Source organism: Mycothermus thermophilus, assembly GCF_041956435.1.
Source record: "Mycothermus thermophilus strain CBS 625.91 unplaced genomic scaffold VTJ04scaffold_6, whole genome shotgun sequence".
Classification (NCBI taxonomy): Eukaryota; Fungi; Ascomycota; class Sordariomycetes; order Sordariales; family Chaetomiaceae; genus Mycothermus; species Mycothermus thermophilus.
Window position 1 is genome coordinate 2,836,725 of NW_027191432.1, and position 21,081 is coordinate 2,857,805.

Consider the following 21,081-nt stretch of genomic DNA (forward strand, 5'->3'; position numbering starts at 1 on the left):
TAACTCGGCTCTTCAGCAACACAATGTCTTGGGTGGGGAGTTGGTGCCTCTGCTCAAGTTGGTGGCTAAATCATTGACCGGATGTTTCGATGCGGAGTTGAGTCTCGTTGTTGAGGACTGTGGTCAATGCTTTTTATTGCTGTGTTCCCTCAGGACACTGGAAGGTCTTAATCCTTCCGTCGGAAATCAGCAAGCCGGAGGAACTCCAGCTCGTCGTGGCAAGAACAAGAACTGGAAGCGGAGTGATGGGAACTGGGAATCTCCCGTCACCGATTGAATGCGGGGCTGCGGCCGGGTGACCGCCCGGTCTTGGTGGGGCCGAAAGTGGGGCCGAACCGGCCTACCCGGCCGGCCGGCTTACAGACAGGGCAACTACGGCGCTACAGTGCAGCTACCAAGTCACAGGCAGAGTGAGGGATGGGACCTGGAAGTTCATATGAAAAGGAAGTTGTGACTTCGGACTTACTCGTGGATGCAGACAGCAGTTGCCGGGTGGACCGAAACTCAGCACTCATTTCATCCACTGTGGTCGTTTGGCCCAAATGCATACACACAGAGATTACGTCCAGGATGATTTGTTGACCTTGGCCCGGGGCAAAGATACTCAGGGAGGAACCGAGCGTGTGCCTTGCAGCTTCGGGAGCAGCAAGTCTATGTTTCACAGTAAAGTTGTGAAAAGCAAGACTGCAGTTGGTTGTCTCCAAGGCATGGACTGGTGGTTATCACAAAGGTACAGACGGGACTCAGATGGCTCAGTCACTCTTCATGGTAGCTTTGGCCTCTACCTACCCTTCTCTCTTCCTGCCTGTTTGTTCTAGAATTCGAAGATCTTACACATTATTCTCTACTCTGCTCACACAACTAAGCTTATTCTACCTTAGAATTGCGTTGGCTGAAACCACTCGTTCGACAAGAAGCAAGCTTGGGTGATTCCTACTACTTCTTTTGTTAATTTGGCCAAACCAACGACCGACCCGATCCTCTTTGCGTCTGCAGGAGCAACACCTCTCCGAACTAATAGCCCATCCACCTCTACGACATTTCGGTTGCCCCACACATTGTGACCACAAAGGTTCATCCTTTTTCAAGACCCTTTCCACCGTCACGGTATCCCGGGAACGATTCCCCTCCCCCAAACCAACTCGCCCGCTTACGATAGCGCCGAGGATGCGCTTCTGCATTCTTGCCTTTTCCCCTTAGGCTGCGGCGTCAAGAGTCCACCGGCGGGAAGCCGAGTTGCTGGCGTGACAATCGGGTATAACCGGCTGTGCGTTGGGTCGCATTTCCAAGTCCGTGAGTTGGCTGCTTCTGGTGGACTGACTGTCGTAGGAACCATGAATCAAATGGTAGTTGGTCTCTTGTCTCTTTCGGAGAGTCCCGTGTGAATCCTCTCTCAAAGCGCCCGTGGTTTTGGATTGTGATGGCGGAAGGTATTGCTCAGGCGGGAGAGAATTAGTCCCAGAAGCGATCATGTGCCAAATGTTGGTCCTGCAGTGAGAAGCCACTAAGTAGTCAGGTTATTGGCCTCTATAACTATGAGACCCCTCACCGACCAGTTATTGGAACGTGATTCTGTAGGGTGAAATGGTATGTCAGGTTGACCATGAGCCGTGGCTTGTAGCCTGCTGAAAGATATGGCCTCAAACCGGTCTGTTGCATGGCTGGTCGACGTCTGAATGGACGAGGATCCGCGATAGCGACAATTCTTATTGCCGCATGCGTTGGTATTCATAGCGTGTCTATAGTATTCATCCCGAGTCCTTATCGGTTTGCTTCCTCTCCTTTCTTGGCCAGTCCGGACAAATGTCGATTTTGTCCCTTGGAAACAATATCTCAAGGGCCAGGAAGATCAGGTAGTCGACAATGACGCAGAGGCAGAAGAGCTTTCCAGCCCAAATACCACATCCATAATAGCGCTTAAGGCGGTCAATCAGGGCGAAGCTCTGAACACCGGACCTGCCCCGGGCGGCGCTCCAGCTCCCGGCACCATTGACGGCGTCATACCCATAGAACTCAGCCTCGCTGATGGCGCCCGAGATACCGTTATAGACCCGTTCGGTACGCATGGCGACATTCGTCCACGAGTACATGCTCTTGACCTGCTCGTGGAACAGCTCAGTGCGGACCTTATTGGCGCGCAGGTCGGCAATTGCACGGCCTGTGGCTGCGACCAGATCGTCCTCCTCAGGTTTGGCAAAGACGGTCATGTGGGAAGGCAGGACCTCAGGGATACCGCCGACCTGAGTGCAGACAACGTACAGACCGCAGCTTGCGGCTTCGACGATGACAGTTCCGAAAGCTTCGGTCAAGGAGGGGTGGAGGTAGATGTGACCGCGGACCATAACGTCGCGTACTTCCTCGTGGCGGATGGGGCCTAGCATCTCGACGCGGTCCTGGAGCACGTTTTGTTCGATCATCTGCTCTAGGTCAATGGCCTTGGGGCCATCACCAGCAATGATAAAGCGCGTGTTTGGGTGATTCTCGAGGATGCGTGGGATGGCGGCGGTAAGCAAGTCGGTTCCCTTGTTGTAGAAGAGACGGGAAATGACGACGATGGTGATCATGTCATGAGGGCCGGGAGGCCGTGCAGGAGGTGGGTGGCGACGAGAGAAAGCATCCGAAGACAACTCGGACGGATCCAGCGGTTTGAAGTTTTCGGCAACAACAGCATTGGGAATCACGGAGACCATCAGAGGGTCGAGTGAGGCGCGGAGAACCGTATTCTCCTTGCTATGGGAGTGTAAGCAATATGTGGCAAGAGAAATAATGGGGAAACAAGGCACAGCAGCTCACCATGTATGGCTCACGCAGATGACATGATCAACATCGCTCAAGCTGAACTTGAGCAACTTGTTGGCAAAGATACTCGCGGCGTCGGCAAAACCGAACAGAGAGTGGTCCGTGTAGACGGTGCGCAGACCCATGGTGCGGGCATGCAAGATGGCTTCATGGCACAAGCTGCTCAGACTGGCATGGCCATGGACAATATCGATGCGCTCCCGCAAGACGATGTTGCGGAAGATGGGGAAGAATGAAAAGACTGTTGGAAAGCTGGCAGAGCGGTAGAGTACAAAGAAAGGCACATGGTAGACTTTGAGGCCGTTGGTGAGATATCGGACACCAGTACGGCCTTTGTAGGCATGAGTGATGATAATGACCTTGTGGCCGCGGTCGCGAAGCTTGGTTGACAGCTGGTAGATGTGACTCTCGACGCCGCCGGGTTGGGGGAAGAAGAAGTCGCTAACCATGGCGATGTTATATGTGGGCGCCATGGCTGCTGAGGGTGGTCGGAGGTGGGAATCGCATGTCCCGTTGGCTTATTCGATGGGTATAGATGTCTCAGTAGAAGCCTGGACTTTAGACAGTCTCCAGGAGCCCGGGTTGGGGTGGTTGCCCTGTCGTCTTCTTGTCGTGTCGTGTTCACGTTGTCCACTCCCAAGCTTGGACCATGATTCGAGATGCCGAGAACACAATGGGCCCTGAAATCGGACCCACTCTTCCAGGAACCGGGAGACCGGGATCCATGTCTGTTGAGAGGCTGACCGCCTGCTACTACTAGACTGGCTTCATGGAGGACCCCACGTCACTTCGCATCGCCAAGACCGGCAGAAAGAGAAAGCTGCCATTTTCTCAACAGCAACTTTTTGCTTGCGCTACCGAGCGCCATCAAATGCTTTGCTCGACTTTCTCGGATAGCTCAAGCCCTCAGTTTGCTGCGAGAAGGTTAAAAAAGAATCTACCATATCGCCAATGTTGACTTAATTTCGTCCTGTTATCACAATGTACAACCGCTACATCCCTCCCCCGAAGCCCAAGCCGGTGTCGGATCCTCCCGCCGCAGCACCATCTCTGTCAGCGACGACATCTACCTCGAAACCTTATGCCCGATACATCCCCAACAGCGCGCCAGCTCCAGCGCCGCCACCACCGACGCCGGTACCGGCCCAGCCTCAGCGCATTGTCTTCGACGATTCCAATTTACCACCAATAGAGCACAGCAAGCGAAGGCGATCCCTCGACGAAGAGCTCACAGGGGCAGGAGACAAGAAAACGAAAAGGTCCAAGTCAAAGAAGGAGAAGAACGAGGGAGTGGCACATGGCGATGGCGCAGAGCCAACAGAGTCAAAGGGAAAGAAGTCGAGCTCCCGAAAACGCAAGAGTCCCGAGCCTGAAAGTCCCTTGCCAGCATCACCAGAGAAAGAACAGGAAGCTCTGCAGGGGCATGATGCAGAACCAGAGCCAGAACTGGCGGCGGAACCACAACCTGCCGAACCAGCACACAACAAGAAGCCGCCGAAGCGAGAAAAGAAGAAGAAAAAGAAACAAGATGCCGATGGCGACACAGAGATGGCAGACGCCGATGAAGACGATATGCGGAGAAAACATAAATCCGTCTTCGAAAAGGTTCAGAGATCGCTGCAGCTCAGACCCCTGTTAGAAGAAAAGCAGGAGAGCGACAAGGAAGAGAAGGAAGAGACAGAACCGCAGGTCGAACATGGTCTTGCGCCGTTGCCCCAGCCAGAACCCGTCGTTTTAGACCAGTCCAAGGTCACCTACGAAACCCTCCCTCCATGGCTCGCCTCTCCAGTGCGGGTACCTCCTGACACAACGCGACCGTTTACCGAGCTTGGAATCTCTCCCGAATCGTCCAAGGTGCTTGAGTCCAAAGGGTTCAGGGATGCCTTTGCCGTTCAGACTGCGGTGCTCCCCTTGCTGCTGCCCTCTCCCGAGAGGCAAGGGGATGTTGTGGTTGCCGCGCCCACGGGGTCAGGCAAGACGCTGTCCTACGTGCTTCCCATGGTTCATGACCTCAGCCGAGGGCGGGTCACCAAGCTACGGGCGCTTATCGTGTTGCCAACGCGAGACCTTGTTCAGCAGGTTCAACAGGCCTGCGAGGCTTGTGCAGCAGCCTTCGCCATTGGCGGTGGGAAACGGGTCAAGATCGGGACTGCCATGGGCAATCGGGTGTTCAAGGAGGAGCAGGGAGTTATCGTGGGTGAGGAGCAGAGGTACGATCCACAGGGATACAAAGAGTATCTGCGGAAACGAGACAGGCTTGTTGGCCCCGAAGACTCGGAAGACGACGATAATGACCTCAACCTTGAGCATTCGAAACCTCTGGCCGATCATATCGTCACATACACCTCCAAAGTTGACATTCTCATCTGCACGCCAGGTCGGCTCGTGGAGCACATCACAAAGACACCCGGGTTCACCCTGGACTATGTTCGCTGGTTGATCGTCGACGAGGCCGACAAGCTGCTGGCGCAAGAGTTCCAACAGTGGCTGGATACGGTCACAGAGATGTTGGCGGCTGAGAAGCCTGGCGCTCGGGAGTTCCCAGGGTCCAACAAGTCGGGCGTTCGCAAGGTTATTCTCAGTGCCACCATGACGCGCGACCTCAGCCTCTTGAATGGGTTGAAGCTGTGGAGGCCAACACTCGTCGTTGTGGAGGGAACCAAGGTTGGCGAACAAAACCTCCCCGCCCAGTTGCAGGAATTTGCTATCAAGGTTCGCGAGCCCAGTCTCAAGCCGCTGTATCTGGTAGGTCTGCTGCGCAGCAAGCATATGAACTCTTTGAACGAGGATGCAGTCCATAGCCCTCAAGGATCGGATACCAGCGAGTCGGAGTCGTCGTCTGAGTCCGATTCCGAATCGGATTCGTCTTCATCTGGCTCCTCAGATTCGTCAGATTCATCAGACTCAGACTCTTCGGATGCGTCCTCCCGTGGCAAACGCTCAACCGAACCAAGATCATCTTCCAGCGCCAAACCCAGCTTCCCAACAACCGTCCTCATCTTCACCAAATCTAACGAAGCGGCACTGCGACTCTCCCGCCTCCTTGCCCTGCTTGCTCCCGATCTTGCGCCGCTCATTGGCACCCTCACGTCCTCCACTAAGACGGCACGCCGTACCCGTGCGCTGCGGGCTTTTGTGCAGGGCCGGCTCCGCATCCTCGTCGCCTCTGATCTGGTCTCTCGCGGCATTGACCTGCTCAATCTCGAACACGTGGTCAACTACGATATCCCCATTAGCGAGACATCGTATGTGCACCGCGTTGGCCGTACCGCGCGTGCAGGAAGAAAGGGCAGGGCGTGGACGCTCGTGGAGCACTCCGAGGCGAGGCGGTTCTGGAGAGACTTTGCGGGCGAGGGGAAGGGGGCAGTGACGAGCATCGGGAGAGTGGGAAAGGTGGAGAGAGTGAGGATTCCGGAAGGAAAGGGAGATGGAGAGGGAGAGTTCTCGGAGGAGAAGGTCAAGGAATACGAGAGGGCCTTGGAACGGTTGAAGAGGGAGGCTATGGGGGAGGGGCGGCGATGATTTGTGGTGGCATACGGAGTAGTTGTCAGTTAGTTTTTCGCACAAAGGCGTACCATGCCACGAGGCGCTATTCCAGCATAAAGTCTGACGGTGATCTAGGTGCCTACTAACATCAGAACACATTGTACGGAGGGGGAAACTCTTGTGGAGGGGCCTCGGAGTTCCGGCCCCACCTTTCGGTGTCGGGCCGGGGGCGGGGCGGGTCCAGGCCGGATAATGGGGCCGGAATTGACTGTGGTTGCCAGACAACAGGACATTCATTGCCTTATGTAACATGCAACTCGGCCTAGCCAGATTCAAGACCCGCAGCATCGCCAGATTTCCTTGCTGCCAGCATTGTTGCGTGGTGGTTTCGAGGGGTCCGTCGAGTAATGCCAAGCCGTTTTCCTTGGCAATTAGCTAATCGCGGCCCATAGAGGCCCATTTCGTCACGGAAGCAGGGGTCTGGGCGGTGTTACCAATCAAGTTTAGCTGTCCTTTTTGCTAAGAACAGCTTGCAGCTTGCAACTCGGAAGTTTGGGTGCAACGGTAGAAAAGACACAGCATCAACATGTCCATGCCTGCCAGAGCAGGATACACCAGCTAGGCCATCAATTCCAGAAAAGTAAAAATAACAGGAGACGTGGCAAGAAATTGACGAGGGATTGCTGATTAGCAGTCTTTTCCAATCACAAATTTCCCTTCTTTTCCCTCTCTTTTTCTGTTCTTGCTGCCTTCTTGGGTTCCTTGAAACCAGGGCGGTGGACTTGTTCTTTGGGACACATTGCTTCGTCCACATTCTTTGCTCCAGAGTTGGCCACATAGGTTCCCCAAACAGACATTGCCAACGCTTCTACGCAACGCCGACAACGACAGCACCGACAATATTCCGAATCCAGGATTGAGGTTCGATAAACACCTGAACAACCACGGATTGGCGCAGTCGGCGCACACTCCTCCACCCCGCCCACCATGGCGCCTCGAAGGACCCCTCTATCGGTGGTCCTCACGGCCCTCCTGCTGGTCGTGCCGCAGGTGCTTGCCGTTGCCGCTGTCGTTGGCATTGACCTCGGCACCGAATACATCAAGGCTTCTCTAGTTAAGCCCGGTATCCCTCTTGAGATCGTTCTCACTAAGGACTCCCGCCGCAAGGAGCTGTCCGCCCTCACTTTCAAGCCGCCAACAAACGACCCCAAACCCGGCTCCTACCCCGAACGTGCCTATGGCTCCGACGCCCTGGCCATTGCCCCACGCTTCCCTGGCGATTCGTTCCCGAATCTGAAGACTCTACTTGGCCTGCCCGCCGACAGTGCCGAAGTTAAGGAATATGTCAGCCGCCACCCGGCCCTGCAGCTTGTCGCCGACAAGACCCGCGGCACCGCCGCCTTCAAGAGCGTTCGTGCCTTTCCCCCGGAGGAAGAGGCATGGCTGGTTGAGGAGCTGCTGGCCATGGAGCTGCGCACGATCCGCGAGAATGCCGAGACCCTGGCTGGTCCGGAAAGCCCGGTCCGTTCCGCTGTCCTGACTATCCCGCCGTACTTCACCGCTGAGGAGCGTCGTGCCGTCGAATTGGCCGCCGACCTTGCCGGCCTCAAGGTGCTGTCTCTCCTGAGCGACGGCCTGGCCGTCGGTCTCCACTACGCCACCAGCCGCCAGTTCCCCAATGTCAACGAGGGGGGCAAACCCGAAGTTCACATGGTCTTTGACATGGGCGCTGGTTCCACCAAGGCCACAGTCATGCGGTTCCAGAGCCGCACGGTTAAGGACGTCGGAAAGTTCAACAAGACGGTTCAGGAGGTTCAGGTCCTCGGCGTTGGCTGGGACCGCACCCTCGGCGGCGACGCCTTGAACTACCTGATCGTCGACGACATGCTTACCCAGTTCGCCGATTCCAAGGCGGCGCGCGCCGCGTCCATTGAGATCGACGCTGTCCGCAAGCACGGCCGCGCCATCGCAAAGCTGACCCAACAGGCCGAGCGCTTGCGCCACATCCTTAGCGCCAACAGCAACACCCAGACCTCGATCGAGGGCCTGTACGAGGATATCGACTTCAAGTACGCCATCACGCGGGCCGATTTCGAGAAAATGGCTGCTCAGCACGCAGAGCGTGTCGCTGCTGCCGTGGAGCGCGCCGTTGCGGCCGCCGGCATCAGCATTGCTGACCTCGACTCCGTTATTTTGCACGGCGGCGCCTCGCGCACCCCGTTCGTGCAGCGTGCACTTGAGAAGGTCCTTGGTGGCGCCGACAAGATCCGTACCAACGTCAACTCGGACGAGGCTGCTGTGTTCGGCGCGGGTTTCCGTGCTGCCGAGCTTAGCCCCAGCTTCCGCGTCAAGGAGATCCGCATATCCGAGGCCGCTATCTACCCCGCTGGCATGAAGTGGAAGACGGACGACGGCAAGGAGAAGCACCAGCGCCTGTGGACGGCTGCGTCGGTGCTGGGTGGCCCTGCAAAGGAGGTCACGCTGGCGAATCGTGAGGACTTTTCTCTGACCTTCTACCAGGAGGTTGCTTCCGGGACTGAAGCTGAGACGAAAAAGCTGGAGACCAAGAACCTGACCGCGTCTGTGGCTGAGTTGGTTGACAAGCACAAATGCGACCGCGCTGATATCAAGCTCAAGCTGAGCGCTCGCTTGGCTCCGGAGAACGGCGAGGTTGACGTCACCAAGCTTGTGCTCGAGTGCGAGGCCGAGGTTGTTGAGAAGGAGGGTTTCGTTGACGGCGTCAAGAATTTGTTTGGCTTCGGCAAGAAGGAGCAACAGCCCATCAAGGGCGATGAGGCATCATCTGAGAAGGCGGAGGAATCGTCTACCTCATCTGCTTCTGAGAGCTCTTCGACTGGGTCTGCGTCCACTTCGACTTCTACCTCGTCGTCAGCTGCGACCACCGCCACTGAATCTGCCGACGCAAAGTCCTCGGATCCGAAGAAGCAGCTCATTGTCATTCCAATTAAATTCACCCTCGAGAAGGCGGGCATCCCGACGTTGTCAAAGGCTGAGGTCACTTCGCTCAAAGACCGGCTCAAGGCCTTTGATGCGTCGGACCGCGCCCGCAAGCAGCGCGAAGAGGCTCTTAACCAGCTTGAGGCTTATACGTACAAGGTTCGTGACCTGCTCGAGCGCGAGGATTTTATTGCCCACTCGACCGACGCGGAGCGCGCCGATCTCTCGGCCAAGAACTCGGATGCCAGCGACTGGCTGTACGGCGACGGCGCCGAGGCGAGCAAGGAGGACCTGCGCGTCAGGCTCAAGTTGCTTCAGGGAATTGCTGAGCCTGTCCTGAGGCGGATTGAGGAGGCCGAGAAGAGGCCTGAGCTGTTGAAGGGTCTGCAAGAAGCACTGAACACCACCAAGGAGTTCTTGAAGGATGTCAAGAACAAGATTGCTGAGTACGAAGCCTGGCATTCGTCCAAGTCGGCTGCGGCTGCTGCCTCGTCGAGCACTGCCACCGAGTCCTCCAGCTCAACCGAGGCCACTGCCTCTGCAAGCACTGAAAGCGGCGAGAGCTCTGCCACTGCTGAGCCATCGCCCTCTACCTCCGCGGGCGACTTTGACGGTCTTGAGGACGACGAAACCACGAGCTCCACCCCCGCCGCAAGCGCCACTCCTTCTACACCCCCTGTGCTTGAGGACCGCGGACCAGTTCCCCCGCTCTACACTCTCGACGACCTCAAAGAAACCGAGGCGCTGTACGAGGCTATCACGGCGTGGCTGGCCGAGAAGCTGCCCGAGCAGGAGAAGCTCGGCCCCACCGATAACCCGGTCATTCTGGTCAAGGACTTGCAGGAGCGCAGGGACAAGCTGGACAAGGCGGGTCTCGCGCTGGCGATGAAGGGCGTGAAGAATTACGAGAAGAGGAAGTTCAAGGAGGATGGTGTGGACCAGGAGGAGGGGACGAAGAAAAAGACTAAGTCTAGCAAGACGAAGAAGGTCGGGAAGAAGACTGCTTCCGCGACCACCGCGACCGCGTCGGCTAAGAAGCCGGCGGCCACGGTCAAGTTGAAGCCGGGCCAGTCAAAGGAGGAGATCGATGAGATGTTGAAGGAGTTTGTTAAGGAGGCGGAGGAGATGAAGAAGCAGCACGAACAGCAGCAGCAACAACAACAAGAAGCTGGTGACGGGGAGAAGAAGGAGGGACATGATGAGTTGTAGTTGGGAGGACAGGGGTAGATGCTGTTCTGGTCCTTTACCTACTTAGATCTGGAACTTGTGAAGGATACTAGGGGCAGGTGCTGCATTTGCTTTGGAGTTGGGGAGTGTATACTACGGATTATGGACAAATACAAGATATGACATGACATTGCTAGGAATACATGTCGCTGAATTGGCTAGAAGTGATCCTGGAAATGCGCTCCCATCTTGCTTTGTTCGACAGCGGTGTGATGCTGTATCAAGGTCTCTCCTCCCGTTCAAGCCGCATACCCAACATGAGTAGAGCTTTCAAAATTGTACTTTGATCATTTCCGCTGACTGGCTGTGGGTTTTATAGTCATTCTCCCTTGGTTTTCTCCCTTCGAGTATTGAACATCAATATCATGCAGATGCTGTCCCCCCGGGTCTCTCCACATCACAGCCAGCGGTTTCTGCAGGTACCCGTGGTTGGAAGAACGTTACAGAGCCCAGACTGGACTCTGTTTGGCGTGGTGGTACTGGGCAGCTGGCCGTGGCACGGGCTTTCTTTCTGAGCGTGCTGTTGTCTCGGGACCCGGCCGAGAGGAGATACAAGCCCAACATCTAGACACAAGCACGACCTGATCGTGTACAACCACAGATGCAAACACCCCTATGTCGTTCCCTTGGAGTTTGTTGTGCGCTATTTGGCTCCTTGTGATTCTGACTGCGTGGTTGAGTTGACCGACGATGGGAAGAAGAGAGGGTTGGAGCTGGGTCATCCGTACTCATCGAGTTGCTTGGGGCTTGGGTGATCCATCCCGTCTTTTCGAGCTGTTTCCCGGGAGATGTTTATTTATGGCAAGGTCCTATCAACCTGTCAAGCTCCTTCAGTCTTAGGCGGCCAAGGCATGGTCATGGGAACGGGAGCCAACTGCCTCCGGAATATTTCGTGGAATGGTTACAGAACGGTGCACCTTCCCGCTTCCCATTGCCTTTGTGTTTGTGTCCCTTCCTGTTTCCCATGGAACTCTATTCCCTGTATATTTCGGTGCCATTGAGGTTCTTTCTTTCCTTTGGTTTAGGGGCTAGGTGCTGCTTCTCTCCTGGGCCTATTTTCCCTTTCCTTTTCTTTCTTTGTCACCTCCTCGGAATCCAATCCTCAAACTCTTCTCCTACCCCCTCCCGTAATCCAACCTTTGGGCCGTGATCCGCGCCCAGCCTCTAGATCAACCATGGGGACCACTCGATTCACTCTCGCCCTCGGGGCCCTTGTTTTCGTGTCTCTCTTCGGGTCTCTCCTCGATGCTGCCAGCATCCCCTCCAGCGTCAAAGGTCTTGATTACCGTTCCCTGATAATCTACCTCAAGCGGAACCCCGACTACTCTCCTAACGGTCCGGCGGAATATGCCCGTGCCCTCAGAAAATGGGGGGCCAAGGTTCCTGAGCAGCTGATCAAGAGTCTCGCCGCCATGGCTGGGGCTCATGGGCACCCCAGCAAAGGCGAGGAAGGGGAACTCGGAGACGTCCCCGCCGTTTCGATCCGCAATGACCGGGAATATCTGAGCCCCGTCGGCTTTGGCACGCCTGTACAATGGTTGAATCTTGATCTGGATACCGGATCGGCGGATGTGTATGATATCCGCCCCTCGGGGAACCTCTTGTGGAGTGGAGGAAGACTGACCATATCTCGTAGCTGGATCTATACCACCGACACACACCCGTATGTTGCCCAAAGCCGGGACCACGTTTTCCGCATCAATGAGTCGTCAACTGCCGAGAAGGTTCATAACACGACCTGGTGGATCACGTATGGTAAGTCACATCACTCTGAACAGCCCCCTGAAGCCAGCTTACCCTCCGCTGACACTCAGGCCCTTAGGCGACGGAAGCAGTGCATACGGCGGCGTTTATCGTGACGTTGTCACCTTAGCGAATATTACGGTGCACAATGCCACGGTCGAGTCTGCTATCAGCGTCTCGAATTCGCTGATTCAAGATCCATACATGGACGGCATCTTCGGCCTTGCCTACAGGCTCCCGGTGCAGACCAGCCCCAAGCAGCCTACAGTGTTGTCCTCGCTGCTTCCCCTCTTGAACGAGCCACTCTTCACTGTCGACCTGCGTTGGCGCTCGCCGGATGGGGTGTACACGTTCGGCTACATCGACCATGAACGGCACTCCGGCCACATCAAGTACACATCACTCCTCCCGGGTGCGCAATTCTGGGAACTGGAGTACACAGGCATCCATGTCGAGGGCCAGGACAGGTGGTACAAGTCGACCCAAATCCCGTGGCGTGCCATTGTGGACACGGGCACTACGCTCATCCTGATGCCCCAGGATGTGTCTGACTTGTACTTCTCGGACGTACCGAATGCCATGTTTAATGAGTCCATTGGTGGGGTTTGGACCTACCCGTGCAATGTGAGTCTCTATCTGTACCCAGTCCATGCCATTGAGGTCCAACACTTGTTGACACTTGCTGCGAATATCAGAACCCGGTCTTGCCTGATTTCGAGATCAGCTTCGACAGTGGGTTCATCGCCAGGATTCCTGGAAAATACATGAACTATACCAACATGCCTGATAATCCCAAGGTCTGCATGGGCGGGCTGCAGGGATGGGATGACAGCGGGAGGGCCATCTTTGGGGATGTGTTCTTGAAGGCCGTCTACACGGTGTTCGATGTCGGCCAGGGGCGCGTTGGCTTTGCGCCGAAGAAGTTTTGATTCGCCAGTCTTCATACTAGAAGGTGGTGAAAGGGACTGATAGCTGAGGTTATCTGCAGGGTATAGTTAGGGGGGAAGGGAAGCATGAGATACGGACTTGAGAGGTACATTCCACATAAACCTAGCATCTAGAGTAGAACGTGGAACAGTCGATCACCTTTCACCTGTATCGTTGAGAATTGGAGTCAGACGTCACACCAATATGGGAGCGTGAGAAGGTGCAGGTGACGTTGTATTATTCAAAATGCAACCTTGGACTCCCGTGGGGAAAATAGAGAAAGGAAAACAAAAACAGCAATATATACAGGAACAGAATGGGCACGGAACGCCGGACGCGATGCGGGCGATGCTCCCAGGGGTTTGACGACCCTCGGACAGCCTCTCCAGATCGCCGGGCCAGTCCAGTCTGAGCCATCCATCCCACTCATCATCTAGTCATTGCCATATCCCGTCCTTCTTTCTTCTACTCCTTACTAGGTCCACCGCCCCGACTCTCATGATTCCGTGTCCCCGTTGACCAAAACCCAACACAGTCCGAGCACCAACCACCACCAAAACACCCCGTGACATGACAAACTCGCAGAAGCAACAACGACGCCTCCCCAAAGCCAGGTGGAAAATGTCGATGGAGGATGTGTGAGAATGAGTGGATGAGAGAGAGAGAGAAGGACCGAAGGCGGTTTGTTGAGAGGGCCGTGAGATGACTAGTCAAGTGACAGAGCGAGTTGGCGGCGCAGATGACTGAGGTTCTTATAGCGAGCGGAGTGGTGAATCATCACAGCGTCGGTCGGGTATGCCGTGTGTGTATGAAGAGATTGGAGGGTTTAAAGAGTCTATTTGTTGATTGAGATGGTGAAAACGTTGAAAACAAAATTGGATAATAAATGGGGTATTGGTATGAGGTTAAGCAATAGATCCATATGGGGTATAGGTTGCAAGGAAGGTCGTCGTGTCGTTGAGGCGTATTAAAACCCTCTCTCCTGGTCCGTTCGTCGTCCCTGGCGTTCGTCCGTCGTCTTGCCCGTCTTCTCCTTTTTCTCTTGGCCCGAAAGAAGGATAGTTGGATCCCGGGTGCCTCAGTAGAGGTGGGAAACACTGGTTTCAATCTTCTCGGCCGACCGGGCAACTTTTAAGCATCCTGTTCGCCGTCTGATTGCGGAGAGAAGAAAGGCGAAAGGAGTGCAACGGTCAGCCCACCGCGCGTGCTTTCCAACGCATTCAAACGGGGGTTTGCCTATATATATTCACCTTCGCTCCTCGCAGGCGTCGCTTGGGCCTGCTGCTGCTGCTGCTGCTTGGTGGCATTGGGCCGGAGGGGGAGGTCCTTCTCGGGAACGGGAGGGGCCGCCGAGGCGCCGTTCGCTTCGGCGCCGTTAGTTTGTCCCGTCACTGGCGCTGCTGGCTGCTTGGATCCTCCTCCGGTGATGGCGCCATACTGCTCCTGCAGCTTCCTCTCCATCTCGCGGATGCGCGCCTCGAGCTGCTCAAGCTCCGAGGTTTGCGAGTTGATTTGCTGCTTCCTGTTTGCGGCCGAAAAAGGGAGCGTGTTAGCAAGGGCTTGGCTGGAATTGGGATGGGTGTGGCTCTTTGTCTGCTTTGTGTGTGACGTCGTTGTTCTTGAGGGGAGGATGTAATGGTGGGGTAGGTTGGCCGTGTCCGCGGAGAGCGGGGGATCGGAAAGAGAGGGGTGCTGGTGAGAGGGGGGAAGGAGGATGGCTCATGAGAAGACGCATACTGACCTCCTGTCGATTTCCTCATCAAGGTCGGTGATGCTGTTCTCGATGCGGAAGATGTCCATCAATTCCTGAGAGAACATCTGGGCAATGGTGCTGTCATTCTAGTTAGCTACCTATCTCTGACCGTGTCGCGACTCAGGGGTCGAGCTTTGGGGCCGAGGTGGACACACGATTGCGGACGGCGACCGTTGGGCACCCAGTCGCGGTCGAGCTCCTCGTCGGTGAGCGTCATGGTGGCGGCGGTTCTCGTTGCGAGGTCGAGGCTATTCGGCAATGGATATGCAGCGCAGTCAAACACACAATGTGCACAGCGCACAGCAGTTTTGGTGTTGTGAAAAGCAAGTAATGTCGAGTTCAATGTCGAGGTTGTCGAGGCGGTCCAGGGGGGCAAAGGAGAGATCAAATGCTCATTTTAAATCGAGTCCCACCAGAACAAGGTCAAAGGCACCCGGACCCCCCCAGCTGATGCCGACCCAGCTCCATGGCTGGACAACCGCCGAGCCCTCCCCTTTCGCCGGTTCAGGCATGGCGTTCAGGGGTCGCAGGGCAGACAGTCCGGCACTGAAGCGGGCACATCCATGGCGTCCATTTGGCATGGATGGATGCGGGGAGCATGACATGCGCATGCTGCTGCAACATGAGTTGGCCCCCTAAGTCACCATACTCCGAACACTTCACTTGACCTCCCATGGGAGACACCGGTAGGCTCCTCAGAGGCGTACAGCAGGAGGTAGGCACGCGGTCGCATCCGACAGCGTGACCCTATATCTACGGCTTTCGCCGTGTCTTTTCTTTGGCGGCTGCGGGCAGCATTCTTTCTGCCCAGTGTCTCCCGTGATAGGGGGCGCCGCGTCATGTTGGAGTCTTGAACCACGCGGATCTCGTCGTCGACTGAACAGCATGCCTCGATCGCACCCGGCTGACTCAGTCTGGCAACATTAGGCAGAATGATAAGGTGCCTACATCTCGGGTGATCGGGATCCTGCCATGGACGATACATTCTGTACACTCCTTCGACAATATTTGCTTCGTTCGCGGCGTTGGATGACAGGATCTATCTCTTTAGTTCCGTGTCCACCAGCTTACTGTGCGGCGCCAAAGGTGCGAAATTAGATCAGTAACCGCGGCATAACGATCTCATTTCTCCGTGTCGCATCGTGTTTCGTTTGCAAAAATAAAAATACCAAATCGCGGTTCGTTTCGACCGAGCTTGAAACATTGCCTCGTATGGCTTTTACACCTTACGGGTAAACCTACGCCACGGAGGGATGCAGCATGCCCGAGCTATCGCCGTTGAGATGAAAGGGGGCTGTCAGGACGGAAGATCACCTCACCATGTATTTACTTTGCACGGCAAAACTTGTTCGCTATCCTCGCTGCCCAAGCCAGTGACGCATTGCATGCATTAACTTTTGGACAAGAATCTCGCCACATGGTGAACTCTCGGGTTAGAGTTACGTATGCTCCGCATATCATCATTTGCTCTGTGTGTATTCCGTAATGTACTGTGTAATTCGAGCCATAGCCGGTTTTGATGATGAGGATCGAAGGATGCGCATGTGGCTTGGTGCCTTTGTGCCTGTGGTTGGGTCATTGCAACGCTGAGGCTCACAGGCTCATAGCGTTAGTTAATGCGACGCAGCCCACGGGGTTGAGCATGTGAAGGTATTCCCATCTTCCAAGTACGGATGCGTAGTCGGCATTCCTCTTCACCGAGCGGTCAGCCTCACTGAAACCCAGGGCACCAGTATGTCTGGACAGTCTTTGTAGACAACAAAGCACGAGGATCAGCCAGGCCATTGTCATACAGCGTAAATAGAACTATTGTATTCAAGTATTTATTTATTTTTATTTTGATTCATCGTTTTTCTCTCTCAGTCCAAGCGGACGATCCCGACCAAGCTCAGGATCTTTAACATATTCCACTCATTAGGATCAACTAGCCGCACGCCTCATGGGGCAGCTTAGCTGCATGTGTCCCATCTTGGGCACTCGCCTTGCTCCTCGAGGAAGGATGAACGGGAAGACCACAGCCACTTGTGGGCCATTTCTCCCCTCTTTTGGCTGGGCTGAAATGCACTCTACCCATCCTCCGTCTGACGTCTGTCTGCTGGGCACTGCTCTGTAACTACCCCTCAGACAAAGCCGTCGCTGTCAGTGCCATCTCGGGCGATAATAAGGGCGACTTCGCCCACGACAACGCCCAATGGAGCCCAACTGCACCGCCGTGTTCTCGGTCACCGAGCTCCTCGAAGCTATCCTCCTGCGCCTCGACCAGCGCACCCTCCTGATCTCAGCCCAGCGAGTGTGCAAGCACTGGAACCATGTAATCGCGACCTCACCAGCCCTCCAGCGCCACCTCTTCTTCGCTCCTGACTGGGGCCCGGAGGTGAAGAAGACTGCTGCCTCAGCTTCCTCCTGTTCCCCACCCCCCGTCTTGCGACCTGACACTCTCACCTTCAACCCTCTCCTCCAGCACGCCTTTCCTTGCTTATTCCCTCCTGCCGACCCATCCAGCCCCGGCGGTCCGTGGTGCCGAGGCCCCCGCAGCCGGCCGGGCCTCTTCAGGCTGGGCCGCCTCCCGCGTTGCTCCGGCTTCCACCTCGCGTATCATGACGACGGGCCGGGCACCCGCGACGGGAAAGGCAGGGTCCCCGCCATTCTCGATCGGAAGTCCGACGGGCACAAAGCCGTCCTCCGACGCGGCGCGTCCTGGAGGCGCATGCAAGTGACGGCTCCGCCGGTGGTGCGGGTGGGAAGGGTAGGACATGGGGCGCGTCCGGACGGGCTCGACGAGGGTCCCGGAGGCAAGATTGTGCTGGTGGAGGAGGGGCTGACTATGGGCGAGCTGTACGATGCCGTGTTTGAGGTGTGCTGGGAGATGGGTATGGCTAGGGACGGCAAGTTGGAATGGTGGGGATGGCAACACAGGAACCACGCTTGGTTGGCTTGGAAGATGGATAGGCAGAGGGCATGTGCGTGCATCCGAAATGGAGGAGAGCCTCTCAAGGTGCCGGTCGAAGGCGTCGTTGAGGAACCTACGGCATGGCTTCAGCCTGCGGATGTGGTTATTGGTGAGTGGTGCTTCAACGCCAGAGTGTTCGACTTTGAGGATTTCAACGAGACGCAGTGCAAGTCGCATGACGAGGGGAATTGCTTGCTTGGACAGTGGATCTCTGCGAAAGCATATAAGCATGAAGAGCATTCTTCTCGAGGGAGGCTCTGGCTTCCAAACCTTCCAGTTGGGGATATGGACTCCGATAGTGATGGTTGGGAGACAATGGAGGAGGAGGATGAAGAGGATGAAGAGGATGAAGACGAAGATGGGGACGAAGAAGATGGAACTGAAGACGAGGATGAAGATGAGTATGAGGAGGACGATGAGGAGGAGGGGGAAGAGGAAGAAGACGAGGAAGAAGATGAGGAAGAAAAAGAGGAAGAGGAGGAAAATGAAGATGAGGAGGAGGAGGGTGAAGACGACGAGGACAGTGAGGATGGCGGTCGTGGCCTGAACCCTTCAGACCTAGAGGAGTTCCGGGCAACCTTTGAAAGAAGACTAAACGAGCTTCACGATCCGAACCGGGAGAGATTAATACGTCGGCAGATAAAGAAGCACCTAGCTAGAAGCGCTTAAAAGGCGAAACAGTGCGTTTCGCTTCGCTACTTGCTCTGGGCTCTCTGGTGGGGAGAGTTAGGGCCACCCAGTAACTACCTAGGCATCGACACCATCTTGTGATGACCAAGTTGCTCGTGAAGAATCCACATACATCCTGTTTGTTATGTGGTGACTGGGGGAGTTATTTCTCCTAGCGTGACTGACCGGCATCCAGCATTGTCGCCATCTCACGGCAGATATTCCGGGCATGATTTTCTGTACAACGTCGGCAATTCAAGAGCTACCGGCTTGAACAAGAGCGATCACCGTTGCGGCAATATATCCATTCGTATCCAATGCCATCTGGGTATATGTCCCACGACGCAGTGTTACATTTGCCTTCTTCCCCCAACAGTTTATCTTGATTGCATCCAGGGGTCATTCCGCGTTAATGGCTGCTTTGGGGGTCGGGCACTGCTCCGCTCATCGGTTTCGTCTCACCAATGTATAGTACGAGAACAGGAAGATGGAATCGATCCAAAGGGAGATGAATTGTGTCCCAGATGCAAGAGTATAGAATATGGAGCATATATACGTATACCTGATTCTTTGTTGGTGGCAGCCATGCTGGTTGATGTTGAGTGGCCACTCCGATCCCGACACGCACTTCCCCTTCTCACCATCTCTTCGCCCACTACGATGAAGGCAATCCGAGATCTCTTGCGTCTCCTCTTAGTCGCCACCGCCAGCGTGTGTGTTTCAGCCCAACAAGGATCGCTTGGTTGCACAAATCGCTCCTTCATCATTCCCAGCTGGCTGGTACAAGACGTGACGCGGACCGCTACTGATGGCGTTCTTGCTTTTAACCTGGTCAATCGTGCCACCAACTACATAGCCAGTGTGGCGTGTAAAGGGGCTGCCGCGACCGAGGCAAAAGCTGGGCGCTATGAGTGCGCCGTCGTGAAGTCGTCGTCTGCCGAGGACGAGCTTGAGGCGGCTGTTGAGTTGAGTCCTGAGTCTGGAAAGGGGTTGACGTACCATGTCGAACATACTTGGAAATGCGATGACAGGGGGAAGCTGTAGGTTCTCTAATCTGTCCTTAGTTAATTAGACACAGCTTGAGCTACTCCGTCACTGTTCAGTTCGGACTAATAGTCCTCCGACCACAGTTTGACCTTCACCGCCGTCGGCACGGCCACTGCCCCTTCACCAACGTATTCCTCTCCCCTCCTCATCCGCGCCAACCTCACCTCGCCCGTCTCCATTACTCCCGCCTATTCCGACGGTCCGGTAGGCCACGACTCCCCCGGCTGCACATCTCGCTCGACCACCTCGCCGGGCTGGGTCCTCAGCGGGATCCACTACGTCGACGAGCCTGCCGATGGGATAGAGGTCGCGCCCTTCCGCAACTTTGTCCTCGTCATCGACAATGCGGTGACCGGCTACCAGGCGAGTTGCAATATGGGCCGCGGGGCGGTCGAGAATGGGATAGCAACCCTGTCGTGCAACGGGGAGGAGTTTCAGTCGTCCAACGTCGGGAATTATCCCGTGGTGACGCAGGCATGGTTTGATGTTGAGGAATACGCGCTGGTGGTGAATCAGACGTGGTATTGCGATGACGAAGACCCCGCAAAGCCGTGAGTACCTCATCTTAGGTCCTTTTTTGTTCTACTCACCCCTCCGTTCATCAACTGAGAACCATCCAGCCTGCAAATCACCGCCTCCGGCCGCACGGCACTAGCCCTGACTTGCCAGTCAATCACCTCGGAACTCACTGGCCTCATCAACCGTTACTGTGCTAGCAGCGGGACTGTGTCCCTCCCAGGCACGCTGGCCGGCGAGGTTGTGACGCTGGAACCATACGCAATTGAGGACCCCGTGCTGCGAGAGACAACCGGGGACGCATGCACTCTGGCATCCATCTTCAACCCGGAATGGAGGTTCAGCCACATCGCGCTTCTCGGCGAGACCCAGGACAAGTTGTACTTCGAGGTGATCCTGACGGCCCCGGATAGGAGGTACCAGTATCCTATCGCCGTGAACCAAGGGAGGCCGGTGGCTGGGGCGGAAGGATGGTACGAATGTGTTGTTGGAGAGAGTGGGAATATCGCTCCGCCTCTGTGGCCCTATTGGTGCCAGTTTCGGTTTGATAGGGTGACGAAGGAGTTGGAGATGAAGGCTAAGTGGAAGTGTCAGGAGTTGGATAAGGCGCATCCGTGAGTTCCCCCCTTTTGTTGTCCTCATTATCTCGCATCTTCTCCGAGGAGAGCTAACTGGACGCAGGGTTCACTTCAGCGGAGAATCCACGGCGGTTGTTGACAGCGAGTTCAGTTGTGAAACACTGTATGACGGGCTGGTTTGGTGTGCGACCGAAGACCCGGGATACACAGTTACTGCACCTGTTGTCCATGTTACTTGGGGACCGGAGTAATGAGTCTGAACTTGACGACATCTTGAGCATTTCTCTACATCAACCGAGACCAGAGTGTGAAAGAAGAAGTGTACCCGTACGTCACAACGGCGGAGAGTCTTTCCGCCTCTAACAAGTCAATCTACATCTATCGTAAGAGGGTATCGTGGTTACAACTCTCGGGACTCTGCAGTCTAT

General features: G+C 55.6%; 6 protein-coding genes across 6 annotated transcripts; 4 read left to right on the plus strand and 2 right to left on the minus strand.

The window, feature by feature from the left end:
* Positions 1 to 1,748: 1,748 nt before the first annotated feature.
* On the minus strand, positions 1,749 to 3,272 carry VTJ04DRAFT_9445 (uncharacterized protein; the record flags this gene model as incomplete). The annotated part of the gene is made up of 2 exons (XM_069367993.1): positions 1,749 to 2,730; positions 2,794 to 3,272. The coding sequence occupies 2 exons, from the start codon at positions 3,270 to 3,272 to the stop codon at positions 1,749 to 1,751; spliced, it is 1,461 nt and encodes a 486-aa protein (XP_069216266.1).
* Positions 3,273 to 3,780: 508 nt separating this feature from the next.
* Positions 3,781 to 6,321, plus strand: VTJ04DRAFT_9446 (uncharacterized protein; the record flags this gene model as incomplete). Its single annotated transcript, XM_069367994.1, has 1 exon — positions 3,781 to 6,321. One exon carries the CDS (start codon positions 3,781 to 3,783, stop codon positions 6,319 to 6,321), a length of 2,541 nt encoding a protein of 846 aa, XP_069216267.1.
* A 951-nt stretch (positions 6,322 to 7,272) lies between these two features.
* VTJ04DRAFT_9447 (uncharacterized protein) lies at positions 7,273 to 10,452 on the plus strand (the record flags this gene model as incomplete). The annotated part of the gene is made up of 1 exon (XM_069367995.1): positions 7,273 to 10,452. One exon carries the CDS (start codon positions 7,273 to 7,275, stop codon positions 10,450 to 10,452), a length of 3,180 nt encoding a protein of 1,059 aa, XP_069216268.1.
* A 1,193-nt stretch (positions 10,453 to 11,645) lies between these two features.
* Positions 11,646 to 13,142, plus strand: VTJ04DRAFT_9448 (uncharacterized protein; the record flags this gene model as incomplete). Its single annotated transcript, XM_069367996.1, has 4 exons — positions 11,646 to 12,043; positions 12,107 to 12,225; positions 12,293 to 12,837; positions 12,909 to 13,142. The coding sequence occupies 4 exons, from the start codon at positions 11,646 to 11,648 to the stop codon at positions 13,140 to 13,142; spliced, it is 1,296 nt and encodes a 431-aa protein (XP_069216269.1).
* A 1,129-nt stretch (positions 13,143 to 14,271) lies between these two features.
* Positions 14,272 to 15,110, minus strand: VTJ04DRAFT_9449 (uncharacterized protein; the record flags this gene model as incomplete). Its single annotated transcript, XM_069367997.1, has 4 exons — positions 14,272 to 14,291; positions 14,391 to 14,662; positions 14,882 to 14,971; positions 15,049 to 15,110. 4 exons carry the CDS (start codon positions 15,108 to 15,110, stop codon positions 14,272 to 14,274), a joined length of 444 nt encoding a protein of 147 aa, XP_069216270.1.
* A 1,974-nt stretch (positions 15,111 to 17,084) lies between these two features.
* Positions 17,085 to 20,904, plus strand: VTJ04DRAFT_9450 (uncharacterized protein; the record flags this gene model as incomplete). The annotated part of the gene is made up of 5 exons (XM_069367999.1): positions 17,085 to 18,366; positions 19,210 to 19,552; positions 19,643 to 20,110; positions 20,180 to 20,689; positions 20,757 to 20,904. The coding sequence occupies 5 exons, from the start codon at positions 17,085 to 17,087 to the stop codon at positions 20,902 to 20,904; spliced, it is 2,751 nt and encodes a 916-aa protein (XP_069216271.1).
* Positions 20,905 to 21,081: the final 177 nt, after the last annotated feature.